Raw genomic sequence first — 19368 nt, 5'->3', positions numbered from 1 at the left:
TATAAATAAAAATGTTCCAAAATTATTTCACAATTCAACTTTTTAAATAAATTCTCAATGCAAGTATAAACTTTTCAATATGTACCCTCACACTGCTATGAAATGGCTCCTAAAAAAGAGAATTATTAAAAATAGCTTCAAATAAAAATTTAGGTGAAGAGGGTTAACTGCTGATGTTCCAGTCAAAACTTTGCATCAGGACCGATGAGTTTATCAGCAATTATGTTCCTCAGTATCAACTTCTGAACATTGATCACAGCTGATTTGAAGCAGCTTGTACTTAATTGTTTTTAAGGATGTAGGTATTACTGGTAAATTGCTGGTGAGCCCCCTCTTGAACCACAGCCATCCTCTGTCCCAACCATTCTTCCTATCTGGTTCTCTGCAATTTATAACTAACTCCTTTCTCTTTCTCAGTTCTGACAAACTGTCTTCAACCTGAAACATATAATCAATCACATATTCCACTGGGCTTCCCAATTGTCCAAACATTCTGTTCTTGTTTCAGATTTCCAACATCTGCAATTTTTTGTCAAACTTAGTTTGTTCAGACTTAGATAACATCAAGTTTCCAGTATTTTGAGGCTACACTCACCTAGCCAAATTAAAAATATAACATCTAATTTCTGACTTGCAACAGGACACCATGGGAGAGTTCTGTGGAGTGGCAGGCAAGTCACTTGTTGCAGGATACCCAACCTCTGAACTGACCTTTAGCCAGAGCATTTCAGCAGCTTGCCCGATTAAGTTTCGAGTCAGTGACTTTTAAGATATAACAAGGGAACAATCAATGGTAATACCATTAAAGATCAAGGGGACAACTGTTGGTCAATTTTGTTTGAAATGCCCTACTGCTGTTTACTCAAAGTGACAAAAATGCTACATTATCAAAATGCTTATTATCCCAAGCTTGAAAATTGTTATGTGAAAGCACAAATGCTTCATTTGTTTAGGACAAACATAATTGAACCCCAAGCAATCACTTTCCATTTCTGGTCTTGTAATGAAAAGGTTCTTGCTTGAAGCAGTTGAAACTGGCAGATTGATAAAAAAAAATTCCTTCATTCCTTCCTGGGGTGGAGATGACTGACCACCAACAATTACAATCACTTTTGTGTATGACTCTAACCACTGGAGTGTTTTGACTTTGAAACCCACTGATTTCAGTTTTCCCAGGGTTCCTTGAAGATATGGAATTACAAGAGACTGCAAATGCTAGAATCCAGAGCAAAAAGCAAACTGCTAAAGGAGGCAATGGGATAATTGGTATTTTAGGTCAAAACACTACCTCAGTACTGATTGTGTACAGAGAAATGGCCAGGATAAACTGAAGGGGAGGGATGAGGCAGGAACTGGCAACTGATATGTGGAATCAGCTGATTAGTGGGATGATGGGCAAAAGGAGCTAGGTAGGAGGGGAAGGCAGTGCAGATAAAGACTGAGGCTAGAAGGTAATAAGTGAAGTCAACAAGGGGCCACATATTCTGGAATCTGATTTGTAAAATAAGTGATATAGAGCCAGATAAGGGAGGGATACTGGGCAGATGGAATCAGCAGGGGACAAAAAGATGAAAGAAGCTGGGTTGATCAAAATGAGGAGAAAAGGAACACCAGATGTGGGTTACCTGAAAATGAAAAACTTAATGCTTAGCTCTTCTTACCAAAAATGTGTCCTAACTGGTTTCCAATGTCCAAAACCTGCACAATGGGTCCTTTACCCCATAATCTCCTTCATTTTTGATTTCATATATTGCCTTCCTTTTTAAACAGATTTCATAATCTGTATCCCTTTGTTGTCTCCATTTATCGTCTTCTTGCCTGACACTACCTCTGCTCTCCCCTTACTTGGCTCCATCTGCCCACTATCCCTTTCTTCACCTGGTTTCACATTTATACTGGCTATTCATTTCTCCTGCCATTCTATCATCCCAACCAAAATAGATTTCAGTCCCATTACACTCAAGGTTAAACAGCAGAGAGAGATGACTATTGACTTCCTCCTTCAGCCACACATGCTAATGAAAGTAATCAATTTTCATTCCAATTGACTCAAAGGCTAAAACCATATAACCATATAACAATCACAGCACGGAAACAGGCCATCTCGGCCCTCCTAGTCCGTGCCAAACTCTTAATCTCACCTAGTCCCACCTACCCGCACTCAGCCCATAACCCTCCACTCCTTTCCTGTCCATATACCTATCCAATTTTACCTTAAATGACACAACTGAACTGGCCTCTACTACTTCTACAGGAAGCTCATTCCACACAGCTAACACTCTCTGAGTAAAGAAATACCCCCTCGTGTTTCCCTTAAACTTCTGCCCCCTAACTCTCAAATCGTGTCCTCTCGTTTGAATCTCCCCTACTCTCAATGGAAACAGCCTATTCACGTCAACTCTATCCCTCTCAAAATTTTAAATACCTCGATCAAATCCCCCCTCAACCTTCTACGCTCCAATGAATAGAGACCTAACTTGTTCAACCTTTCTCTGTAACTTAAGTGCTGAAACCCAGGTAACATCCTAGTAAATCGTCTCTGCACTCTCTCTAATTTATTGATATCTTTCCTATAATTCGGTGACCAGAACCGCACACAATATTCTAAATTTGGCCTTACCAATGCCTTGTACAATTTTTACATTACATCCCAACTTCTGTACTCAATGCTTTGATTTATAAAGGCCAGCATTCCAAAAGCCTTCTTCACCACCCTATCTACATGAGACTCCACCTTCAGGGAACTATGCACTGTTATTCCTAGATCTCTCTGTTCCTCTGCATTCCTCACTGCCCTACCATTTACCCTGTATGTTCTATTTGGATTATTCCTGCCAAAATGTAGAACCTCATACTTCTCAGCATTAAACTCCATCTGCCAAAATTCAGCCCCAGCCCATTCTTCTAACCGGCATAAATCTCCCTGCAAGCTTTGAAAACCCACCTCATTATCCACCACACCTCCTACCTTAGTATCATCTGGATACTTACTAATCCAATTTACCACCCCATCACCCAGATCATTTATGCATATTACAAACAACATTGGGCCCAAAACAGATCCCTGAGGCACGCCGCTAGTCACCGGCCCCCATCCCGATAAACACTTTTCCACCACTACTCTCTGGCATCTCCCATCTAGCCACTGTTGAATCCATTTTATTACTCCAGCATTAATACCTAACGACTGAACCTTCTTAACTAACCTTCCATGTGGAAATTTGTCAAAGGCTTTGCTGAAGTCCATATAGACTACATCCACTGCCTTACCCTCGTCAACATTCCTCGTAACTTCAAACATGGCCAACTTAATAACTAAGAATCTAGTAGGGCTGCTATGGGCAGTAAAAGTAATGGCTAAAGATTAAGAAAGCAGTAGCTGCCCGTTTCAAAAAGGCTACATGTAATGCCAACTATATTCTAACAGAATGAGAACAATCTGCCAATCAAACCAGTGCACGAATTTACTTTAAGCCACAGAGACTGACTTCATACATAACTTGTCTAAGTTTCTCTACTCATTTTCTGCAAAAACTGTTAGAATATGTTCTTGTTATTGCTATTATTATTCCTCCCCTCTAGAAAAGAACTATTTTCTGATTAAATTGATATCTATACAATCAACAGTCTGCCAGCGACCTCGTGCCTCCTAATTATTGGCTAACAAAGAGTTGACAATGTTTTGGAAGCATGTTAAAATGTTATTGGCATATTAAACAACTTTATTTCACAATACCTGTTTACTCTTCTTGGGCATTTGTCAGGCTTTATATCTATATCATAATGATAGATTTCGATTTTTGGAATGTCCACCTCAAAGAAATTGGCCTGAAGCTTTATTGGTCGACCCATACTGCCAAAATCAGGTCTTGCAGGAGGTTTGAAGGTTGTCAGTGTCTGTACTGGTGGTGTTGAGGAAGATGGATCTAGATGAGAAATTGAATCGCACAACTTAAAAAGAGCTACCAAATATTAATCAAAATTAACAATTTCTACCTTTTACACCAAAACACATAAAACTTGAATTTTTACTGAACCAATCTCATTTGTATTTACAAAAGACATGGATGTGGAGGATAGCAAGTTCACGGAGGGATACAATAACAGCTAGGGGCACATAAGCATTAAGTGTTACATGTCTTGCAAGAGACACTGTTGGATAAATCCCCAGGACTGAATGAGATTTAACTAAATGAATGTTGTTGGAAATGAGGGAGGTTGCAAGGGGTCTAACATGGTCTTTGAATCTTCAATTCCCACAGGTGAGAAGGCATTTCATAGGCTGGTCCAGAAGATCAAAGCAGGAGAAAAAAAAGGTCTTGGGTGGCAACATTTCTGAAGATCTATCTGGGACCAGCATATTGAAGCAATTATGAAGAAGACATGCCTGTTGCTATATTTCATTAGGAGCTTAAGGATATTTGGTATGTCACCAGAGATTCCACCAAATTGCCACAGGTTTACTATGGGTCTCCCCCCCCCCCCCCCCCACCACACTTTCTTAATTTGGCTTCTGCCCCCTTCCTTTCCTGTCCGAATGCAAGGTCTCCGCCCAAAATACCGACTGTTTGTCCCCTCCATTGATGCTACCTGACCTGGTGAGTTCTTCCAGCATTTTGTGTGTTGTACAGAAATAGGCCCTTTGGCTCAACTCAACCATTTCAACCAAGCTGAAGGTAGAAGTGGAAAATCTAAGAGCTCCAACAATATTGGAGTCAATATTTAATAACCCACACTAACGCTGGGAATGTGGTAATCACTGCCACAGACACTGTACAGGCCAAGTCATTGGCTGTATTTAAAATGGATGTTGATATGCTCTTGATCAGTAAGGGTGTCAATGGTTACTGGAAGAAGATAGGAGAATGGCATTGAGATGGATAATAAATCAGCCATGATGGAATGGTGGAGCAGACTTAACAGGCCAAGCTGCCTAATTCTGCTCCTATGTCTTCTGGTCACAAGACTGGAAAAAACTGCAGAGGGTTGTAAACTCAGTCAGCTCCATCATCAACACTAGCCTCAACATCATTGTGGATATCTTCAAAAGGTGATGCCTCAAAAAGGGCAGCATCCATCATTAAGGACCTTCACTGTGCAGGGCATGCCCTCTTCTCATTACTACCATCAGAGGGGTGGTACAGGAGCTATAACAGACTCAACTGTTAGCATAGATTCTTCTACTCCACTAGATTTCTAAACAATAAACCTATTAACACAACCTCACTATCTTTGATCCCTTTTAGCACTAATTTAATTTTTTATATATTTCTTACTGGAATTTATAGTATATTTTATGTATTGCACTGTACTGCTGCTGCAAAACAACAAATTTCACGACATATGTCGCTGATAATAGATCAGATTCTGATAAGGATCCAAAGTAAGCTGGCTAACAGAATCAAAAATCTGGTGATCATAGATGAAGTTGGTGGAAAGATGTTTGGTGGTGTACCACAGTTAGGACTTTTGTTGTTTGTGGTACATATTAATATTGTTAGTGAATATATAAGAAATGATTAGTAAATTTCAGATGGTCCAAGTTTTCTTCTCATTCCTGACATATCAAAAACAAGTGGTCATAAATTTCTGGTGAGGAGTTTTAATGGCGAAACGGTGGAGTAAGTTTCCCTGTGGAGGGGAAATGGCTGAGCCTGGAACATGCTGACAGAGGTGATGGCAAAAGCACACAAAATTACTGCATTTTAAGAAACATTGAGAGTATCACTTAAATAGACAAGAAACAGAAAGGTACAATCCTGAAGTGTGGAAATGGGATCAGTTGAAATGGGCAAAAATGTCAGTATGGACAGTGGGCAATGGGTCCAATTCCATGCTGTACAATTCAGTTATCCTACTAACTCTAATCGAGGATTATGTGGATGCTGTAAAATAAAAAAAAATTTAAGGACACAGAATGAAGCCTTGTGAGCTCTTGCTCTTGGCCTCAGTCAGCCCCATTTAAAATGTTGCATTCCTTTTTAAATTTATCACAGCATCTCCCCAAACACATACGCCTGTTTCATGTATACATACAGCCAATTCTTTATTGAAACTAACAAATTAATCTGCTTCTCTCACCTTTTCATGAAGGGTATTGCAAATTTTAACACACCATGAGAAAAATGTTCTCACCTCCCCACTAGTCATTTTGCTTTTCAGCTTAAATCTGCATTTTCTGCCTTGAGACTCTTTCCATTTGTAATTATTTCTTCTTCACATAAACTGTAACTAAAACCTAGAATGTGCTTTAAATAAATGTCATACATGTTTTTTCCTAAGTTAAAATGTCCTCCAGAAAAGTAACACTTACCAACTATTAAAAATCATGTAAACAGCTCTGCTATGAGCAAGCATATGCAACAAGCATTGTACACTGCCTCAGACAATTATCTATATTAACAGCACTCTTCAGTGGCCCTTATCTAATTTTAAAGACCTGCTACTCCTTCCAGTGTCTTGCCTTATACACAATGATAAATTACTGTCTGATCTAAGAAACTACACACTCATGCTGTGCAAACATTTTAACCACAATTTGTTTACAAAACTACTTCAAATTTATTGTTGGTATTCTCTTGTTTCATCTTACTAAACCACATATTTTGGTCTTTTTATTTCTCTACTCGAAAGGCAGCCTATCCCCACAATTCCATCCAGGGAATTCCTAAAAGGCCACCTATGGATAGTCTATCTCTCCTTTCAAGTGGCTGGATATGTTCAGGATATTTGTTTGTTTATTTATTTATAGATAGAGTGTGGAATAGTCCCTTCTGACCCTTCAAGCCATTCCACCAGCAACTCACCAATTTAACCCAAGCCTAATTATGGGACAATTTACAATGACCAATTAACCCACTAACAGGAACATCTTTGGACTATGGGGGGAAACCAAAGCATCTGGAGGCAATCCAAGAGTTCGCAGGGAGGATGCACAAACTCCTTACAGATGACATCAGCATTGAACTCAGAACTCCAATGCCCCAAGCTGTAACAGTCACGACAGCCACTACCATAAGATATTGGAGCAGAATTAGGCCATTTGGCCCATCAAGTCTGCTCCACCAATTCATCATGGCTAATCCATCTCCCTCTCAGCCCAGTCTCCTGCCTTCTCACTGCAATCCTTTGTGTCCTGATAATGAAGAACCTATCAACCTCTGCCTTAAATATACGCATTGACTTCGCCTCCACAGCTACTGGTGGTAACAAATTCCACAGATTCACCACTCTACGGCAAAAGAAATTCACCATCTAAAAACTAGGACCACAAAGGTAATAATCTCTGGATTACTACCAGTGCCACGTGCTAGTCAGAGTAGAAATAGAAGGATATTTCAGATGAATTAAGTGGCTTGAAAAATGGTGCAAGGGGGACGGATTCAAATTTCTGGGGCATTGGAACCAGTTCTGGGGGAGGTGGGACCGGTATAAACAGGACGGTCTGCACCTGGGCTGGAACCAATGTCCTAGGGGGAGCGTTTGCTACTGCTGTTCAGGAGGATTTAAACTAATGCGGCAGGGGGATGGGAACAAGTGCAGAGAGACAGAGGGGTGTAAAATGAGGATAGAAGCAAAAAGTAGTAAGGTGAAAAGTAAAAGTGGCAGGCAGGCAAGTCCAGGGCGAAAAGCAAAAAGGGCCACTTTTCAACATAATCGTATAAGGGCTAAGAATGTTGTAAAAACAAACCTGAAGGCTTTGTATGTCAATGCGAGGAAAATTCGTAACAAGGTGGATGAATTGAATGTGCAGATTGTTATTAATGAATATGATATAGTTGGGATCACAGAGACATGGCTCCAGAGTGACCAAGGATGGGAGCTCAACATCCAGGGATATTCAATATTCAGGAAGGATATACAGGAAAGAAAAGGAGGTGGGGTAGCATTGCTGGTTAGAGAGGAGATTAACGCAATAGAAAGGAAGGACATTAGCCTGGAGGATGTGGAATCGATATGAGTAGAGCTGCATAACACCAACGGGCAGAAAACACTGGTGGGAGTTGTGTACAGGCCACCTAACAGTAGTAGTGAGGTTGGGGATGGCATTAAACAGGAAATTAGAAATGTGTGCAAAAAAAGAACGGTAGTTATAATGGGTGACTTCAATCTACATATAGATTGGGTGAACCAAATTGGTAAGAGTGCTGAGGAAGAGGATTTCTTGGAATGTAAACGGGATGGTTTTCAGAACCAACATGTCGAGGAACCAACTAGAGAGCAGGCCATTCTAGATTGGATATTGAGCAATGAGGAAGGGTTAGTTAGCAATCTTGTTGTGCGAGGCCCCTTGGGTAAGAGTGACCATAATATGGTTGAATTCTTCATTAAGATGGAGAGTGACATAGTTAATTCAAAAACTGTTCTGAACTTAAAGAAGGGTAATTTTGAAGGTATGAGACATGAATTAGCTAAGATAGACTGGCAAATGATACTTAAAGGGTTGACGGTGGATATGCAATGGCAAGCATTTAAAGATCGCATGGATGAACTACAACAATTGTTCATCCCAGTTTGGCAAAAGAATAAACCAGGGAAGGTAGTGCACCCGTGGCTGACAAGGGAAATTGGGGATAGTATCAAGTCCAAAGAAGAAACATATAAATTAGCAAAAAAAAGCGGCACACCTGAGGACTGGGAGAAATTCAGAGACCAGCAGAGGAGGACAAAGGGCTTAATGAGGAAAGGGAAAAAAGATTATGAGAGAAAGCTGGCAGGGAACATAAAAAGTGACTGTAAAAGCTTTTATAGATACGTGAAAAGAAAAAGATTGGTCAAGACAAATGTAGGTCCTTTACAGTCAGAAACAGGTGAATTGATCATAGGGAACAAAGACATGGCAGACCAATTGAATAACTACTTTGGTTCAGTCTTCACTAAGGAGGACATAAATAATCTTCCGGAAATAATAAGGGACCGAAGGTCTAGTGAGATGGAGGAACTGAGGGAAATACATGTTAGTAGGGAAGTGGTGTTAGGTAAATTGAAGGGATTAAAGGCAGATAAATCTCCAGGGCCAAATGGTCTGCATCCCAGAGTGCTTAAGGAAGTAGTCCAAGAAATAGTGGATGCATTAGTGATAATTTTTCAAAACTCCTTAGATTCTGGATTAGTTCCTGAGGATAGGAGGGTGGCTAATGTAATCCCACTTTTTAAAAAAAGGAGGGAGAGAGAAACTGGGGAATTATAGACCTTTTAGTCTGACATCAGTGGTGGGGAAAATGCTAGAGTCAGTTATCAAAGATGTGATAACAGCACATTTGAAAAGAGGTGAAATCATCGAACAAAGTCAGCATGGATTTGTGAAAGGAAAATCATGTCTGATGAATCTTATAGAATCTTTTGAAGATGTAACTACTAGAGTGGATAGGGGAGAGCCAGTGGATGGGATGTGGTATATTTAGATTTTCAAAAGGCTTTTGACAAGGTCCCACACAGGAGATTAGTGTGCAAACTTAAAGCACACAGTATTGGGTGTATGGTATTGATGTGGATAGAGAATTGGTTGGCAGACAGGAAGCAAAGAGTAGGAGTAAACGGGACCTTTTCAGAATGGCAGACAGTGACTAGTGGGGTACCGCAAGGCTCAGTGCTGGGACCCCAGTTGTTTACAATACATATTAATGATTTAGACGAGGGAATTAAATGCAGCATCTTCAAGTTTGCGGATGACACGAAGCTGGGCAGCGATCTTAGCTGTGAGGAGGATGCAGGGTGACTTGGATAGGTTAGGTGAGTGGCCAATTCATGGCAGATATAACTTAATGTGGATAAATGTGAGGTTATTGGAACTTTGGTTGCAAGAACAGGAAAACAGATTATTATCTGAACAGTGGCCGATTAGGAAAAGGGGAGATGCAACGAGACCTGGGTGTCATTGTACACCAGTCATTGAAGGTGGGCACGCAGGTACAGCAGGCGGTGAAAAAGGCAAATGGTACGTTGGCATTCATAGCAAAAGGATTTGAGTACAGGAGCAGGGAGGTTCTACTGCAGTTGTACAAGGCCTTGGTGAGACTGCACCTAGAATATTGTGTGCAGTTTTGGTCCCCTAATCTGAGGAAAGACATTTTTGCCATAGAGGGAGTACAGAGAAGGTTCACTAGATTGATTCCTGGGATGGCAGGACTTTCATATGAAGAAAGACTGGATCAACTAGGCTTATATACACTGGAATTTAGAAGATTGAGGGGGGATCTTATTGAAACGTATAAAATTCTAAAGGGATTGGACAGGCTAGATGCAGGAAGATTGTTTCCAATGTTGGGGAAGTCCAGAACGAGGGGTCACAGTTTAAGGATAAAGGGGAAGCCTTTTAGGACCGAGATGAGGAAAAACTTCTTCACACAGAGTGGTGAATCTGTGGAATTCTCTGCCACAGCAAACAGTTGAGGCCAGTTCATTGGCTATATTTAAGAGGAAGTTAGATATGGCCCTTGTGGCTAAAGGGATCGGGGGTATGGAGAGAAAGCAGGTACAGGGTTCTGAGTTGGATGATCAGCCATGATCATACTGAATGGCGGTGCAGGCTCGAAAGGCCGAACGGCCTACTCCTGCACCTATTTTCTATGTTTCTATCTCTTTGATAAATGTATGCCCCTCTATCCTGAGGCTGTACCCTCTGGTCCTAGACTCCCTCACTACAGGAAACATTCTCTCCACACCCACTCTATCGAGACCTTTCAACATTTGATAGATTTCAATGAGTTCCCCCCTCAAATGAATCTGAATTCCACTGAGTAGAAACCCAAAGTTACCAATTGATCCTCACATGATAACCCTTTATTCCAGGAATCATTCTCGCAAACCTCCTCTGAACCCTGTCCAATGTCAACTCATCCTTTCTAAAACAAAGGGCCCTAAACTGCTCACAATACTCCAAGTGGGGCTTTACCAGTGCCTTATAAAGCCTCAACATTACACGCTTGCTTTTATATTCTGGACCTCTTGAAATGAAGCTAACATTGCATTTACTTTCCTTACCCACCCACTCAACCTGCAAATTAACCTTTAGGGAACCCTGCATGAGGATTCCGAAGTTCATTTGCACCCCGGATCTTTGAATTTTCTCTCCATTTAGAAAATAGTCTACACTACCATGGCTGCCTTCCCATGATCAAATGAAAATGAAAGTAAATGAATAGTACAAATAATCACTAACATAATAGAATTCTACATATAGATTTATTAGTGGAATCCATTTTATTTGCATTCCAGGGAAGATTTCAAACCACCAAGTAGCTATATAAAGTCAACTGCAAACTAACTTTTCTGCACAAAGTAATTTAAATTCCAATCTATAATGTCTATGCCCAAATCTAAAACTTCAGTGTTGATGCTGCAGCTGGACGGATAAAATGGAAAGGTGGGTATGAGAAATCTATGCAAAGGGAAATGGCAAACTGCATGCCTGAATTTTAAAAACAATGGTCAAGCCTTCCTGTGACCAGTAAGAAAATGGTAATATGCATTTGTTTGCCACTGCTGCTAAAGGCTAGAGCAGTAGTGAAGTGCTTAGCGCAGGGGTCGGCAACCCGCGGCTCCGGAGCCGCATGCGCCTCTTTCATCTCTGTGCTGCGGCTCCCCGTGGTTTGTTAGTTTTTGAAATGTAATTCGAAATTTGAAGATTATGGTGATCTTGTACAATCTAAAAACGTTGTAGAGACCCCATTTCCTGGCACATCTGAACCGGCTCACAATTAGCCACCGTTCTGGCTAAGGGAGATAGCCTACGGGGGTTTGTGAGTATGTGTCTTTTGGAGCATCCGCGCCCATGGGGACGGGTTGAGGGAGGCTTTAAAACAAGGCTGTTTAGTTCGAATAAAGTTACCTTTGACTGCAGTGTCTTTATTTTAGCGCTGCGTGTAGCACCCTTTGATTGCAGTGTCTTTATTTTAGCGCTGTGTGTAGCACAACGCTACAACGTGTTTATCGCTATTAATATACATCACCACTGCCAATGCCTGACACCCGCCAGTGCGCGCTTTCTTTTAATTCTTCGATCCAAGGTAGGCTAACTGTGGAGTAACCTTCAACCCAACGTCTTTTTTTTGGAGTTCAAATGTTTTTGTTGCATGCAGAAATATAATTTCGTTTTCTCTGCAGGAGTTCATCAATTTCATAAATGCAACACATTATAGTTTGTTTATACATAGCATCAGGGCAAAAAAAAAACCGTTGTATGCAGTGTTATTTCATTTTAAATGTCAAACGGGTTTTGTGGCTCCCAGTGTTTTCTTTTCTGTGGGAAATGGGTCCATATTGGCTCTTTCAGTGGTAAACGTTGCCGACCCCTGGCTTAGCGCAATGGGTACGATTCCCACCACTCCCCGTAAGGAACTTATACCATTCTCCCCAGGACACCAGAGTTTCCTCTGGGTGTTCTGGTTTCTTAACCACATCCCAAAGATGCACATGCTAGATTAACTGAGCACATGGATGTAATTGGGCACCATTGGCTGGTTGGGCTTGAAACCATGCTGTATCGGTGGATAAATAAATAATTGTCAGTTCTTCAATTGGAATAGAATATAAAGCAGGAATAAAACAAATCAAATATATAGTACAAGGGAATTCAGTTGTGGGCAAAGACAATGCCTTCAGTTCTAATGATAAGAATCATCCATTATCTGGACGAAAAATGTGTAAGGATCTCGACTTCATATCTTGAGAATGCTTCATGTTTAAGATCTTCCAATGTACAATTCATATTCAATTGATTTCATTAATAATCCAATACTTGAGCCATCCACAATAATGCAATGCAAAATGTAGTGGTTTAAACACAAAACCACAGAAAGTGGGTATGTGGCTAGGAAAATATTCAGTCTAAAACATATTGATTAACAGCAAAGTTTACAGACATTTTATTTCCATACCACAAAATTATGTTGAATGAATATAATTTCAGGATGTAGAAAAATAAAACACAAAACAGACTCGGCATAACATTTCAAAACAGTAAACTGTACATAAAAATAATGTGAAAAACCCCTGAGTATCCATCATCTTTTAAAACAAACAAAATCTCTCCAAAGGTGTTAAAGTTGAAAGATAAATTTATTAATATACATTTTTCAGATGCCAAAGAATCTGTAATGCAGTTCTCAGCTTCGCAATTATTAGCATAGCAAATATAATGGGTTAAAACTTCCACAGTCCTACAGTCAGCAAAACAAAATGCATAACTAATGTACACAAGTAGTCATGCTTTTAAGCAGGTTCACAAAAGAGGAAGGTGAAGTGAAAGGTTTAGAAACCATCAAGTCTGTTAGCGAAAAGCAATTATTTTTTTAAATCAAACATATCAAACCTAACAGATGAATTACTTAATTGTACAACCCATTCTGAAGTATTGGCAATTCTGTGCACAGCAATTAGAATTAAAATAGCACCAATAAAATGCAAGGATCATTCTTCCATCCTGAGAATGTGTCATGATTTTGAAGTTCCTTTTTAATTCTTTCCATCAACTTCATATAATAACCCTCTACTTGAGCAGTTCACAGTAATGTAATACAAGGTTGCAATGGCTCAACACAAAACCACAGAAAGTGGGTGTGCAAAAAAAAAGCTTTCAAGTCCTTTATTCAAGTCGTTAAATTTTAATACAAAAATACTGTGGGTGCTTGCGGAGCATATGAAAATACTCAGTTTGTCAGGCAGCATTTATAAAGCATTAACATTCGTGTCTTAGATTGCAGCAAGAGAAAAAGCCAGACTGTATCAGTCATATGACTAAGTTCCAATTCTTTTTTTTTCCAAATAACACCTTATTTGACTCAATAATAAAATATTAGCCAAACTGCACAGTAAGCCAGGCAAAAATAGAGACTTCCGGAACAGCCGTGAAAGACATTCACACTGCTGGCAAGTCTGCTTTTTTAAAAAATTATACTCGTTAAGCTTTCGGCAGAAGCCAAACATTGAGCTGGCAAGAACGCTTATGGACTTTAATAATGATTTTAACAAGGTCCTGCATAGCAAGTTGACCTGCAAGGTTAAGTTGCATGGAATTCAGAGCAGTTAGCAAAGTAGATCCAGAAATGGCTTGATAATAGGAAGCAGAAGGTACTGTTTGAAGGTTGACTTGCTGACTGGAGTCCTGTGGCTAGTGGTGTGGCCTGAAATTCAATGTTGAGACCTGTGTTATTCATTATGTATGTAAACAATTTGGATGAAAATGTACATGGCATGATTAGCAGGTTTGTTGATTGCACTAAATTAGGGGGTCTTGTTGATAGTGCAACAGGTTACAATGAAACCTTGATAACTTCGGGAGATGGGCTGAAGAATGGGAAATGGAATTCAACTTGTATAAGAATGAGGTGATATATTTTGGACATTCAAACCAGGTTAGAACCAAGATAGCGAATGGTGGAACACTGCGAGTACAAGTGCCCAATTCACTAAAACCAGCTGCACAAAGTAGACAGAGTGAAGAAGTCAATTAACATGCTGACCTTCATCAGTCAGGGCACCAAGTTTAAGAGTAGGGACATTACTGTGTGCTGCAGTTATACAAGTCATTGAGATCACACTTGGGAGTATACAGAGTGCTGTCTACAGTTTTGGCCACCGTGCTGTTGTGAAGCAGGAGAGGGCACAGAAGAGATTTATGAGGATATTGCCTGAACTACAGGATCTGAGCTACAGGTAGAGGATAGCCATGCTGCATCTTTATTCCTTGAAGCATAGGAGAATGAGGGGTGACCCCAGTATTATAATTGATGTGAATGGTCATAGTGTCCAGTGTATTACCAAGCAATCAATCTACTTTACAATCTGATTCTTCAGTGCTTGCAAATTACAGTTAAGTCTCAAACTTTCCTTTCAACTTTGACATGTTCCATGTCTATATCAGCATTCCAACACCACCACTGGTTTCAATTACGATCAGCCTAACCAGTAATCCATACTGCCCCCAAAATGTGGCATCTGCAATTCTGCACCCCCCATTACCGAGGACATGCCTTCTTCTCATTGCTACCATCAAGGAAGAGATAGATGAACCTGAAGAGAGACACTCAATGTTTTAGGAACAACTTCCTCACAGCCATCTGACTTCTAAGAACTCATGTACACTACCTTTTTTTTGCTGTTCTCTTTGTACTACTTTATATTATTATCATTTATAGATATTTATTATGTGTTGCAATGCACTACTGCCACAAAACATAATTTCATGATGTATGCCAGTGATATTAAATCTGATTCTGATGCCCTTAACAACTGTAACTTTAATGCAGTAGTCATTCGTGGTATCTCTGCAAACACTGGAATGTTTGAGCATAGACTGAAGTCTATGTTATCAAGTAGTACTCAACAATTATCAAAAATGCCAACTGTGGATTTCACCAGGATCTCAGCCTTGGGCCAAAAATGAACGAAAGAAATTATTTGCAGCAGTGAGATGATTACAATTGCCTTGACACCAAGGCAACGTATGACGAAGTGTGATATTACAAAATTCTAGCTCATTGGACGTGAAAGGGATTCCATTCTAATGACTCTGAAAGCAAATATTATTGGAGATCAGGAATCCAAATGACATCAATACTGGGGTACCTCATGGCCATCCTAAGCCCAGACAACTTCAGTTGTTCAATGACCTTCCCATAATCCTAAACTCAAAGGTAGGGAATATTCACTGATGAATACATAGTGTTCAATCACATTCACAACTTCTTAGCAAGAAAACAGTTCCATGCTTGTCTAAAGCATTCTAAAATCATTTAGAACACACAAAATGCTGCATGAATTCAGCTGATCAGGCAACATCTATGGAAATGAATTTTTTTTTAAATCGATCGGCATTTCTGACCAAGACCCTTCTTCGGGACTGGAAAGGGGAAAAAGCCAGAATAAGGTGGTGTGGGAAGGGGAAGGAATACAAGCTACATAAAGACAGGTGGGCAGGGGCTGGAGGAAATGAACTGAGAAGCTGGGAGGTGATGGGTGGAAAAGGCAAAGGTTCAGAGAGGGAAACCAATAGGAAAGTAGAGTCTACCATGAGAGAAAGGGAAGGAGGGGCACCAGAGGGAGATGATAGGCAAGTGAGGAAAAGAGAAGAGGCAAGAGGGGAACCAAATTGGGGAATTCAAAAAGAGGAAGGGGGGAAGTGGGGAAATTAATGTTCACGTCATTAGGTTAGAGGCTACTCGGACGGAATGTGAGGTGTTGTTCCTCTAACCTGGGAGTGGCCTCATCATGACAGCAGAGGAGGCCATGGACTGACATGATGGAACAGGAATGAGAAATAGTTGACCACCAGGAAATCCTGCTTCTTGTGGATGGAGTGAAGGTGCCTGACAAAGTGATCCCCAATCTTTCAGGTGTTGCCAATGCAGAGATTGGCCACATCAGGGGCACTGGACACGGTAGATGACTCTAACAGATTCACAGGTGAAATGTGTTGTCACATACAAGGACTGTTTGGGGCCCTGAGTGGAGGTGAGAGAGGAGTTGAATGCGCAGGTGCAGCACTTCTGCTTGCAGAGTTAGATGCCAGGAGGGAGATTAGTGGGGAGGGTCTACTGGACAAGAGAATCATGAAGAGCAATCCCTGCGGAAAGTGGAGAGTGATGGTGGTGAGGGGGTGGGGAGAGGTAGATGTGTTTGGTGGCATGATCCTGCTGAAGATGGGGGATGTTGCAGAAAATGATGTACGGAGTCTCATGGGGTGATAGGTGAGGAAAAGAAGATCTCTGATAAGGCAGAATGGAGAAGGGTGAGGGCAGATGTCCAGGAAATGGGAGGGGATGCAAGTGACAGCAACATCAATAGTGGAGGAAGTGAAACCCTGGTCTTTGAAGGATGACATCCCTGATGTTTTGGAAAGGAGTGCTTCATCGTGGGAATAGATGTGGTGGAGATGAAGGAACTGAGAGAAGGGGATGACATTTTTACAGGAGACAGGTGGGAAGAGGTACAGTCAAGATAGTCATGGGAATCAATAGGTTTACTAAAGATCTTGGTAGATGTTTGCCTCCAGAGATGGAGACAGACATACTGAGAAAGGGGGGAGAGGTGTAAGAATCTGAAACCAAGTGAATTTAAGAGCAGGGAGTATGTTGACTGATACGCCTGATGGAGGGTGGTGGTGGAGGTGGAAGGTAACTAGACTGGTCTGTTGTCAAGAAAGAAGCAGAGAGCTTTAAGGCAGTCTTGATGGGGGATAGAAGTGCACACGGGCTGACTAATCCATGGTAAAACCGAGACAATCAGAGCCAAGGAATTGGAAGTTGCTAAGGAGATCAGGAGCATGTGAAGTGTCATGGATGTATATATCCATTCCTTCATATCAGTCAGTCTAAGTTCTGGAACTCCCTCATCAAAAACTCTGCAGCAGTTTAAGGTGACATCTAACCACCCACCACCTTTACAAAGACAATTAGGGATAGGCAATGTCAGATAAAACAAAGCATATTTGCAAACAGCAAGAAAATGATCCTTTTTGATCACACTTTACAAGGGATTAAAAAGATTGCCACATTGAATACACAGTTCCATTTAATTCATCTTCCAGCTACCTCTGCAATTATAACTAAAAGTATGTTTCTCTTGCTAGTTACCCAACTTTACCTCAATTCACTGATTCCCCTTTGTATCCTGTCCAAACTCATCTCTTTTCAGGTTACAATCAACCAGCTTATTTATATAAGAATTTGATAGAATTCCTGAATGCATACTCAAAACATTTCAGTATTTGTTTTGGCAATAAAAATCCAGTACTGTGACCACCACAGGCATGTTTTCTTGATAAGTTTTCATTACATCCTTTTCAAGTCATAAGATTTTTCCCATGGAATTTTTAAAAAAATACAATTCGGATACAAAACTATATTGCTCCAGTTGTACAGCTTGTCCACACCACCTCTCATGCAAAATTTCTGGCTCTTGTCAGCAGACATTGGGTTAATGCGCTGAGGCACGATCACCAACAAGGTGAAACTTCAGCACCCAAACAGAACTGGATGCTATTTCAGAGAGGCACCTGAGCTTAGAGATCCAACAAATCAATCAGACGTCACTTACTAGTTCCAGATAATTATGAGCACTTGGTTACTGCAAACTTCTTCCAAAAGAAATCACATTATTTAATTTAGAAAAAGTCCATAAAGTTAATTTCATTTAAAAATAAAATTAAATAGCACATTTCACTGTATAGTAAACAGAGGAAAGAGACCCAAAAATATTAAGCAGATATAAATGACTGAAGGACCAAAAGAAATCGAACCACAGATTAAGGATGTAATAATAACAAATTTCATGAACTAATTTTGTTTCATGTCAAATCCAGGTGATATTAAGAAGGGCAAATTAGTTCAAGGCCAGAATGAAGTCAACTCCAACTTACAGAAATAAATCTTCAAAAATTTTACTATAAATAATATTAGTATTGATGTAGCAACATAAATAACCTGGCTGATTATATTAACAACAGCACCAAAATCAGTGCAGTAAAAATCTGATCATCCAGCAATAATTAAATCCAGCACCATAAACTACTTTTACTGTTGTTAATTTACTATGTGCCTTGTTTATTGGGTACGCATTTTTAAAAAGGTCCACAGTGTACTCAAGCTTCTTACACTCACCAGTTACTATAATTTTGATAATACACATTTCTCTTTACCTTCATTTGAGTACGAATATGGACTAGACCTGTTAAATATTAACAGCAGCAAAATCCGACCTTGATTAAGAGAGACTATGGGAACAATTATAAAAATAGAAACTTTATTATAAACAGACTGATGATAACTCTTTGAATGGCATCTACAATGCTGTTTCAGAATTCTCATGGCAATTACCCATGCAACACCAGCACTTTAATGTCATTGCTTTTTACCATGCAGTTGTCTAGGTATAGCAGCAATGCACACAAACTACTTCCAATTTATTGGATTACACTCAGTGCTTACAACATGGTTTCCTTTACACTCAATAAGCCAAATACAGATTGGCTGACCAATCACTGTTCAGTTGACAAGGTCAATACTGATTTTTCAGTTGCTTGTGTAAACTCATCCTGTATCTATGGGTGATATAGCCCTCCTAATTCACTGCATTTCAGATATGCTATTTTATTCCCTCACTGCATACGTGGCTACACTTTTCACAGAAACATAGAAAACCTACAACACAATACAGGCCCTTCAGCCCACAATGCTGTGCCAAACATATAGTTACTTTAGAAATTACCTAGGGTTACCCTTAGCCCTCTAGTTTTCTAAGCTCCATGTACCTATCCAGAAGTCTCTTAAAAGACTCTATCACATCCGCCTCTACAACCATCGCCGGCAGCCCATTTCACCCACTCACCACACTCTGCATAAAAAAAACCTTACCTTTCTGCACCTACTT

General features: G+C 40.2%; 1 protein-coding gene across 2 annotated transcripts in view; it reads right to left on the bottom strand.

The window, feature by feature from the left end:
- LOC132397297 (protein argonaute-2) overlaps window positions 1-19368 on the bottom strand; it is a 110850-nt gene that overhangs the window by 87078 nt on the left and 4404 nt on the right. The window contains exon 2 of one of the 2 annotated variants that reach the window (XM_059975889.1): window positions 3737-3926. In XM_059975889.1, coding sequence (XP_059831872.1) covers window positions 3737-3926 — 190 coding nt within the window. Of the gene's footprint in view, window positions 1-3736; window positions 3927-19368 lie in introns of those variants that run through there. The other variant, XM_059975898.1, reaches the window with a different exon arrangement.

Source organism: Hypanus sabinus, chromosome 1 (assembly GCF_030144855.1).
Source record: "Hypanus sabinus isolate sHypSab1 chromosome 1, sHypSab1.hap1, whole genome shotgun sequence".
Classification (NCBI taxonomy): domain Eukaryota; kingdom Metazoa; phylum Chordata; class Chondrichthyes; order Myliobatiformes; family Dasyatidae; genus Hypanus; species Hypanus sabinus.
The sequence above is the reverse complement of the archived record's forward strand: the minus strand, read 5'-3'. Positions and strand labels throughout refer to the sequence as shown.